The sequence below is a fragment of the Carlito syrichta genome, unplaced genomic scaffold, assembly GCF_000164805.1.
Source record: "Carlito syrichta isolate Samal-C Ts95f unplaced genomic scaffold, Tarsius_syrichta-2.0.1 Scaffold313872, whole genome shotgun sequence".
Lineage (NCBI taxonomy): Eukaryota > Metazoa > Chordata > Mammalia > Primates > Tarsiidae > Carlito > Carlito syrichta.
The window spans coordinates 870,715-880,788 of record NW_007257968.1 but is presented as its reverse complement, the minus strand read 5'-3'; the positions used below and the strand labels follow the sequence as shown (position 1 = coordinate 880,788).

The following is a 10,074-nucleotide window of genomic DNA, read 5'->3' as shown; positions in this document are numbered from 1 at the left end:
AAGCCCGGGCCTCATAAGCCCGGGCCCGAGCGCCCGAGCCTCCCGCTGCCCGAGCCTCCCGCTGCCCGAGCCTCCCGCTGCCCGCCCGCCAGCGCCGCGGCATGGCCTGGAACACCAACCTCCGCTGGCGCTTGCCGCTGGCCTGCCTGCTCCTGCAGGTGGCCATGGTGGTTCTCTTCGGCGTGTTCGCGCGCTACGACTTCGAGGCCGACGCCCACTGGTGGGCAGGGAAGAGGCACGGGAACGTCTCCAGCGACCTGGAGAACGAATTCTACTATCGCTACCCCAGTAAGTCCCGCCTCCTGCAGGCCTACTGAGGCACCTCGGCTCCAGGCCCCCACCTGGCCGAGGGCCCTGCCTGGGGGGAGGGCCCGGGCCTGCCCCAAGGTTCCCTGCCCCGGCGCAGGATCCCACGGGGTGCTCGCCAGCCTCTGGGATCACGCTTGGGTGATGATCAGATGTGCACAAACTCCTTTTCTCTGTGAAAAACTGGGAGGGAAAACTCACCAGAGTGAGCGTTTTATCTGATCCCCCCCCCAACCCCAGCCATCAGAGACCTCCAAGCCCCGTCAGAGTCCTGCTTGGTGTCCTCAGAAGACCCGCCCCCCCTCGGTCACCACTAGTGGGTGACCGAACTCCCTTGTCCAGTTGTGCTCATAAGGGGGTAGGTCGGATGTCAAGGGCGGCAGGAATAGCTCAGTGGCCTGCCAGCCCTGCTGCGGGCAGAGGTGTGTGGAACCCGTGGGGGACCAGGAGGCTGACACCCACTCTTTTTGATTTGGAGAGGGAGAACAAGCACTCACAAATGTTCTGGTATCTGTAGTGCTGTGGTTAGGAGCATGACCCTGCCATCGCAGGCCTCCCTTTCATGGTTCTGCCGTTAAACAGGTAGGTGGCCTTAGGCTAATGTCAGCCTTGCTAAATCTCAATTTCCTCATCTCTTGAATAAGGATAATAAGCCCTGCCTTACAGGGATGGGGTAAGACTATCAGAGACGGTTCATGGAAAGCTCTGGCACAGTGCTGGGCACGTAATCCTCACTTCATAACGGATCAGCTGCTACGAGAGCACTCAACACAGACGCCCTAGGACTCAGGAGCTGGGAGGACTGGCCCAGGGTCATTCCAGGCTGCCCAACCTCTGAACTCCCAGTCCAGGACTCCTTCCATGCCCTGGTACTTTCTGATTCTCCCCCCTCATCCACTAGCCGCCAATGGCAATGCTTCCACAGTTGGTGCTCACATAGTCATGGACTGGGAGTTTGGGAAGGGACCCGGAAGCTCATGTCCAGCAGCTGCCTGTACCTACCAATGCTCCCTTCATGGCTTGGACACTGAGCGACAGGGAGGGAGTTCTCCACTTCCAGAAATGACATCTTCCTTAGGTCCAAGTATACAACTGTCATTCAGAATGGCAGCCAGCATGAGAAAAGATTGAGTTTGAGGGCTGCAGACTCAGTGGGTGCCGGTCATACTAAGTGGCTGCCAAAAAGTTCAGGCTATCACAGCTACATTAATAGTTGTATGGTCCTGGAGAAGGGAGGTGACAGAGGAAGATGTGCCCTCTGCTAGTGAGACCACAGCCTCTCCTGGGCTCCACTTGGGGCTGTGTTTCAGAAGAGATCTTGACAGTTGTGGTGCTGGATTCGGGCTCCAACTCCACTCTTCACTCCATCCCCCTTTCCTCTCCTGGGTGGGGACCCACCCATCTAGTGAGGCAGGCAGGCTTGAGCCCCTCCTTGCCTGTTCCACTCTGTCCCTCCAGCTCCTGTTTACCACTCAGTCCCACAGTCAGGCCCCTGGTAAAGCAGAAGGGGCAAGGCCTCCCATGGACATTCAAGGGTCCCCAGTGTTTCCAGGCAGTAGAGGGTCTCAAGAGCCTATCACTGGAGCTGCAGAGCCTCACCAGTAGGTTGTAGTCCCCACGCCTCCCCGGCTTCTACCCCTCTCCCTCCACACCCACCCACCTACTTTTACATCCCACCTTCATTTATTCACTCGACAAGCACTTATCTATAACATAATCATAGAATTTGTCATCCAGATGAAGATACTGTTGAGAGTAAAGGGGATATGCAAGCAGTCATTTGTCGGAACCCTGGAGGCATAACTCTCCCAGCAAACCATGGTCACTCTGGACAAACAAGTTGAATATCCTGGGTCTCTGGCCCTGGACTGTTTGGGAGCAGAGAGGGGCCCAACACCCAGGGCTTCCATGGAGTCAGGTGCTCTGGCAGAGGAGGTCTATGATAGCTTCCTGGGAACAGGTGGAGGATGAAGCAGGGAGATGCCAAGCAGCCAAGACCCACCAGGAAGGGGTTCCAGGGATGGAGGAAGTGGCTCAGTGTGACTTAAGAATAGGGTTTGTGAAAGGGATGGGAGAGAATAATCAGGGGAGAGAGTCAGCCACCATGGAGGGCCTTGAGTTTCTCCTGCTGCTTCTCCTGTGAGGCCTGGGAGTGCTTGGCCATTGCAGCAGGAAGTGACAGAGGAGAGGAGTACAGCGAGAGAAGCTTGGCCTCAATGTTCCCTTGGAGAGGGCAGGAAGTCGTGGCAGTCCCTCCAACCAAGTGTGCATTCTCTATTTTTTTTTTTTTTTTGAGTTGAAGTCTCACTCTGTCACCCAAACTGGAGTGCAGTGGCTGCTCCCGGCCACCGCAGCCTCAACCTGCTGGGCTCTGGCGATCCTTCCCCCTCAACCTTCCAAGAAGCTGGAACTACAGGCACTACCACACCCAGCTGATTTTTTATTTATTGTAGAGATGCGGTCCCACCAAGTTGCCCAGGCGGGTCTCAAACCCGCAGGCTCAGGCAATCCACTCACCTCAGCCTCCCAAGGCGCAGGATTACAGGCTGAGCCACCGAGCCCGGCTGCATTCTCTCTTTTAATCACCACTGCCACCCTGTGAGGGAGGTGCTGTCATGACCCCCGTTTTACAGATGAGGAAACTAGGGCCAGAGAGAAGTTTCTTGTGAGGGCCACTTCACTAGGAAACCAGGAAGCCAGAGGAGCAGCCATGGAGGTCTGAACACACACTCCTGGACCACTCTCCTCCCACCAGTGTCCCCCTTTCCCCTTCCTCCTGGCCCATGTGGGTTCCCCAGCCCCGGTTCCTGGGCAGTCTGGTAATTCCCAGGGGCTTAGGGCGAGGGCAGGCCCTTGTACCTTCTTGGTTCTTGGCTCCAGGCCGCCAGCACCTGTACAGACCTCATTTCTGCCCACGGGATTAGTTGATCCTGCTGGGCATCTCCAGTTTCAGAGGAGTCCAAGCCCCAGCTGGTGTGACCTGGGGATAGCTCCTGAGCTTGGGCCCCTTAGCAGACAGCAGGCCCAGAGCCAGCAGAGGACTCGTGCTGGCAGTGCCCTCAGAGGCCTGAGGGACGGGAAGCAGCTGCCAAACAGGAGGCTTCCTCATGGGTCGGTGCTCCAGAGCCTGAGTGGCTGAGAGCAGTGGCTGTGGAGAGGTTGCCCAAGGGGGAGCCATCAGAGCATGGGCCTCAGAAGCTTCCTGGGAGGGCCAAGGGAGGAGCAGGACACATTTCAGGAGATGACCCAGGGCAGAGGAAGCTCCGACTTCAACACCTGAAGGACTGTTTCATGAGGCTAAAGCAGTGCTTGCCTGGTGCTCCCAGGAACCTCCACCCGATTTAGTTCCATTTGATAAAGGAAGGCAGAGGGCAGTGTAACTGTGGAATTAAACAGATCTGGGTCTACCCCTAGATAGAGTGAGCCAACTACCTTACTTCTCTGGTCCTCAGTGTGCTCATCTGTAATGCAGGAATATGATTTAAAGTACAGGACATTCCATAAATAACTGGACATTCCTCGGCTACATCTCCAACAGGATGCCAAGTCTCCACTTACACTCCTTCATGGACAGAGCACTCACTCCCTTCTGAGGAAGCTCATTGCCAGTATTAACTGTCCTCTCCCCTTATGCCTGTAATCCAGCACGTTGGGAGGCCAAGGCAGGAGGATCACTTGAGGCCAGGAGTTTGAGGTTACAATGAACTATGATTGTGCTCCTGTACTCCAGCCTGAGCAGCAGAGTGAGACCCCCATCTCTTAAAAAAATAATCTCTAAGAAGATTCAAGATGACAGGTGACTGGTAGAGCACTCATGGCATAAGGGGAGAGGACAGTAAATGCTGGCAGTGAACTTCCTCAGAAGGTAGTGAGGGCTCCATCCATGAAGGTGTGTAAGTGGAGGCTTGGCATCCTGTTGGAGATGTGATCGAGGAATGTCTCTCTGAATACCAGTTTGCAACCCCTTCTAATTACAAAGTGTGTTTTGTCTTCTCTGTCAGGCAGGGCTGTTTATTATTTGCATTTTATGGTGGAGGACATGGAGGTCAGAGAGGAGCTCAGCACTCTCAGCTGGCCAGTGGCACAGGCATGGTGGGAGCCAAGCCCACCTACTTTCCAGGGACTTCTGTGGCATTGCCACCCTCAGCCATCTCCTCAGTAGACTGTGCAGTGCTGGTGTGGGAGAGGTGGATGGCGAGTCTTGGGGAAATTACCGACTGGCCAGGAGGTCTCAAAGAAAACAGTTTAGGCTGGGCCGGTCCCTAGGGAACGGGAAAGAGGCAGTACCGGCTCCTGGAGGGCACCGCCCTTTCTGTGCTGATGCAGCAAGCAAAGAGGAGAGTTACAGTTGGCCCGTCTGTGTGGGAAACTTTGTCCTCCTAGACTCAGCCAGCAGGACGGGGTCTCTTGTACAGAGGGGAGCGGGAGCTAGGTTGGGGTGAGGGGGTGGGAACGGGGCTGGGAGTAAAGGGGCGAGCTGTGTAATGGTGCCCCCTGGTGGCAGCTCTCATAGCTGGAGGCTAGTGTGCAGCCCCGCCCCATCTGGGACCTCCTGTGGAGAAAGCAAGTTCTGGGCAGGACAGCTGGAGTCACCCAGGCTGGGGAGAGGTGCCACCTTCCACTGACTCTCAGCAAGCTCCCAAGCCAGTGTGGAGCCCCAGGTCAGTCTTGAAAGAGAAAAAGAGACATAATAGCTAATATGATTGAGCGATTGCTCAAGAGCCCATCTTCTGCCCAGGGCTTTGATTGGGTTATCTCATTAAATGTGCCCGGAAAACCTCTGGGGTGAGCACTGTCTGAGCACTGTTACAAGCTCCCATTTCACCAATAAACTGTGGATCAGGCTGGGCGTGGTGGCTCACATCTGTAATCCCAGAACTTTGGGAGACCAAGGCAGAAGGATTGCTTGAGCAAGTTCTAGAACAGCCTGGGGAACATAGTGAAATCTCATCTCTCAAAAAAAAAAAAAAAAAATCAAAAGATTAGCCAGGTATAGTGGTTCGTACCTGTAGTCCCAGTTACTCAGGAGGCTGAGGTGGAAAGCTTGCCTGAGCCCAGGAGGTGGAGGATGCAGTGAGCCATGATTATGCCACTGCATTCCAGCCTGGGTGACAAAGTGATAGCCTGTCTCAAAAAAAGAAAGAAAGAAAAAAAGAGAGAGAAACTGTGGATCTGAGAGGTTCTGTCCTTTGCTGAAGGTCATAGCATTTGGAACTGCCTATCATTACTATTAAAATCGTTTTAGGTAGCGCCAAACTTTATGAAACAGAAATTAATAAACTGATACGTCTTGGTGCTAAATTAGGACTAACTTGAAAGATAAAGAGAAAGGGAACAAGAGAATAAATCAGGGGAGTGTCCAAGGAGAGAGAAGCTGGTGTTTCTGTACCTGAAGGAGGAAGAGACACCTCGAGAGAGCGTCAAAGTGAGAGGCAAGGTACCCAAAGGAGCAGGGAAAGCACGGAACTGGTGAGAAGGGACAGGCAGGGAGGAAGGGCTGTGAAGGTGAGGGCTCCCTGCTCCTGCTGTGAAACTGCAGACACCTCCCCACACCCTACACCTCCCAGTAGTGACTCCTTGGGTCCTCTTCAACTATGCCCTGCCTGTATGGCTCCTCTGTGCCACCAGGCAACTGTCACCCCACTCCTCAAAAAGCCCCCTGCTGCTAGAATGCTGCCTTTTCTCAGGGCTCCTCCCTCCTCCCTCCTCGTATCTGCCAGCTTCAAGGCATAACCAGTTCTCAGCTTGTCTCTCCCTCCCTCCTTCCCACATTCCAACTCACAGCTCTCTTTGCAGCCTGTGAATTCTCAGACCCCAGCTCCCACCCCCACAACCAGCCTCCATTTCTCCCATGCCACCGGCCCAGCCCTCACCCTTGTAGTCATCTCAAACTTCCCATGACCAGACCAGCACCTCCCTCCCGTGCAGAGCCTCTTCCCAATGCCCTGTGTTTGTCAACAGCCCTGCCATCCCACCATCCTGCCAACTGCCCTCCCTGCCTCTGGAATTGTCATCTGAATCTGTCACCTCCCTGTTTCACACCTCTCTTCCAGTCTGTCACCCATGAGTTCTTCCCAGATTAACCATCATACCATTTATGGTGCTTCATATACGTTAGCTCAGTTTCCCATGACAGTTGGCAGCAAGATAAGCCATGAAACACGATAATACATGAAATCAGCTGCACACACTGAGAAACCTAAGACGAGGTGTGTTTGTCCATGGTAACTGGGCACACAGGCTAAGCTCCAAGGCATGCCCGGAGCACTCCACTGGAGTGGAACTCAGCTCTCCTGTGTCAGCTGATGCCCTTACCCTTCAGTGTGCCAGGCCCCCTGAGCCTCTGCAGGTGCCTGCTAGTCCAGGGGTCTGTGGCCTTGGCCTAGGCCTCAGGGAAGTGTGGAGGGGAGATGGATGAGGCAAGGTCAAGTCAGCTGTAGCATAAGCATTGCTCCTATGACTTTAGCCAGGCTGCTTCGGGTAGGAGCTGTTAGATTGGAGAGGGGCTGCAAAATCCCATCTGAGACTTGTGGACTTCTGCTCAGTTGGCATATCTGAGTGCCACTGAGGCAACAGCCATAGTCATTCATTCATCCATGGATATTTATTGAGAGTCAACCTTGGCACTCTTCCAGGAACTGGGAATGCCGCAGTGAGCAAAATAGGCATGGCCCTGCCTTCCTGGAGTTTCGTGGTCTAGTAGGATAGACAAACTTATAGCTACAGATATAATAAGAACTATGAAAAAGGGTAAGAACTCATCTTAAACTGGGTGGTTCTGGAAGGCCTTGTAGATGAGGTGAAATTCTGCTGAGATCTGCTGGCCATTCTTCAGAAACAGCATCTCACATGGAGGGAACACCACAGGCAAAGACCCCAGGGTGGGACTGAGAAACAGAAGGGAGGTCAGAGCAGCCCAAGTCATGAGGAAGGGTAGAAAGGGAGGAGGAGGAAAGAGGAGGCAGGTGGTGGGGCCAGGCCAGGCCTAGCAAGGTTCTGATGTCTCTCTCTCTTTTTTTTTTTTTTTTGAGTTGGAGTCTCACTCCACCACCCAGGCTGGAGTGCAGTGGCATGCTCACCGCCACCCCAGTGTTGACCTGCTGGCCTCTGGCAATCCTTCCGCCTCAGCCTTCCAAGTAGCTAGAACTACAGGCATGTGCTACCATGCCCGGCTAATTTTTTTTTATTTATTGTAGATACGAAGTCTTGCCAAGTTGCCCGGGCTGGTCTCAAACCCACAGGCTCAGGCAATCCACTCTCCTCAGCCTCCCAAAGTGCTGGGATTACAGGCTGAGCCACTGGGCCCAGTCTTTTTTTTTTAATTAACTTTTGTTGGGGGAAATAATCTTGAATTTACAAAAAGTTGCTCTGACAGAAATCATACAAAGAGCACTATATACTTTTAAACTCAGATTCAGTTACTTGTATTCTCTCTTTCTGTGTGTGTGTGTGTGTGTGCGTGTGTGTGTGTGTGTGTGTGTGTGTGTCTGTCTCTATCTCTCTCTCTCTCTCTCTCTCTCTCTCTCTCTCTGTCTCTCTCCCTCTCTCCCTCTTTCTCTTTCTAAACACAGATGCATGTACTTTTTTTCTCCTTGAACCATTTAAGGGTCAGTTGCATACATCATGGTCCCTTCTACCCCTAAACAGTCCAGTATATTTCCTAAGAATAGGAATATTCTCTTCCACAATCACAGTAATTACTTCAACTTCATAATTTACACTGACTCAATAACTTAATCTACTGTTTATATCTGATTTTCCCAATTGACCTAATAATGACCTTTATCTCACCCCCCACCCCAAGCCCACAGCCCCACCAAATATAAGATCCAGTCTAGAGTTGGGTATTGAATTTAATACCTTTTGTTATGTCTTTAATCTGGAACATTTCAAAAGGCTTGTGTCTTTTCTGACAATATTTTTCAGGAATACAGCCTCACTCCTTTTTAATAGCATGCTCCTCATTTTGTGTTTGTCTGATGTTTTCTCATGATTGGATAGGGTTCTGCAGTGTCAGCCGGAATACCACATAGGTGATATGTCCTTCTCAGATGTCACATGTGGAGGCACACAGTGGCCATTTGTCCTCACTGGCAATTCTAATTTTGATTGCTCTGTCGGTATGTTGCCCAGTCTCTCCTCTGTATAATTACTGTTGGTTTTCTTCCTCCCTTGCAACTTTAACTGTCTAAAGGGAGACCCCTCAAGACAATGCAAATGTCCTGTGCCTAATCAAAATTTCCCCTGCATTTAACATCGACTGATCAAATTTTTGCTGTGAAAATGATGATTTTTCCAATTACAGCTCTCTCTCCACATTTAACAGTGCGCCCCCAGCATCCTGCTCTAAGCAAGAGCCCTCCCTGCTACCTCATGTATGTATGTAACTACTTATTATCAGTATGAACTCATGAGTTACTTTTAAAAAGAGCTTTAATTCATTACAGCACTTAATTACTTTGGTGCTCAACTTGTCCCAGATTTGGCCAGTGGGAGCCCTTCCATCTGGCCCCTGTGTCCCGTGACAGCTGCAGTTCCTTTCGGTGTGCTACATTTCTGTAACTCGCTTTGTTTCTCAAAGCTCTTAGCCTTCTGTTATTTTCTTGGAGTCTAGAACCATGCAATGTCAGTGCTAATCCATCACTTTGGCTTTATCTTTGAGAAAACTAAGGCGCTAAGAAGAGCAGTGGCTAGCCAAGGCCACATAGTGAGTTGGAGAAGAGTAGGATGAGAACTCAGAATTAATCTGTGCCTGTCCATGCGATCACCTATTATGGGACAGACACTGTGCTAGGTGCTTTATATACACATCTGCATTTAATCCCTGCAACATCTTTGAGGTAAGCATTACAGAAGAAGGTGCCGAGTTCTGAGTACTGCAGGTAACTTTCTTAGAGTCATCCACCCAGAAGATGGAGGAACTGGGGGAGGTGGTGGGATGGGAAGGTGTGACCAGCTGCAACTGATATGCTTGGCCTGTCAAGGCACTCCGTGGCAGGGATGAATACTGATTCTCCATAGCAAAGAAACAGGGTTGTAGTGGAGAGGGCAGGACATGGTGACCCCAGATGGTCTGGGCTCTAGACCTGGCCTCAAATTCAAATGCCAAGCTGTCCATTCCCATCCTGAGCCAGCAGAGCCACTTAGGGAGGAGGGTGAAACCTGGGAGCTATCATCTCCAGAAGGAGGTGCTTCTGAATCTCTCAGCGCTATAGCCCAGTGGTTTCAGTGGCCCAAGGTGGGGGTCCACCTCGGGTTCCCCCAGCCCTAGCCCCCTCCAGAGGCCCTTATGACAGGGTGAGGGTAGTGGCCGTTCTGCCAGCAGAGGAGCCACTCATTGCTGCACCCAGCCCAAGGGCTTGGATGTGGGCCAGGGCTAGGAATGGTAGAGCAGGAGACGGGGCTTGGGGGGCACTGTCCAGGGCTTGGCCAGTGGCAGGGAACACAGAGGTGCTCCCCAGGCCGCACCAGCCCATACCAGGGCTGTGTCGAGGCGTTGGGTAGGCCACTGAGCCCCTGCTGCGCTCTCCCCGCAGGCTTCCAGGACGTGCACGTGATGGTCTTCGTAGGCTTCGGCTTCCTCATGACCTTTCTGCAGCGCTACGGCTTCGGTGCCGTGGGCTTCAACTTCCTGCTGGCGGCCTTCGGCATCCAGTGGGCGCTGCTCATGCAGGGCTGGCTCCATCACCTAGAAGACCGCCACATAAACTTGGGCGTGGAGAAGTGAGCGCGGGTGGGGCCTGGTTGCGGGAGGCCCGGGGGCGGGGC

The 10,074-nt window shown here is 52.8% G+C and overlaps 1 protein-coding gene across 1 annotated transcript in view; it reads left to right on the top strand.

The window, feature by feature from the left end:
- The first annotated feature begins 55 nt into the window (after positions 1-55).
- The window catches only part of RHCG (Rh family C glycoprotein), a 29,312-nt gene continuing 19,293 nt past the window's right edge, over positions 56-10,074 (top strand). Inside the window, exons 1-2 of the mRNA XM_008070621.2 lie at positions 56-288; positions 9,843-10,029. Coding sequence (XP_008068812.1) covers positions 102-288; positions 9,843-10,029 — 374 coding nt within the window. The 5' untranslated portion in view covers positions 56-101. The remainder of the gene's footprint in view (positions 289-9,842; positions 10,030-10,074) is intronic.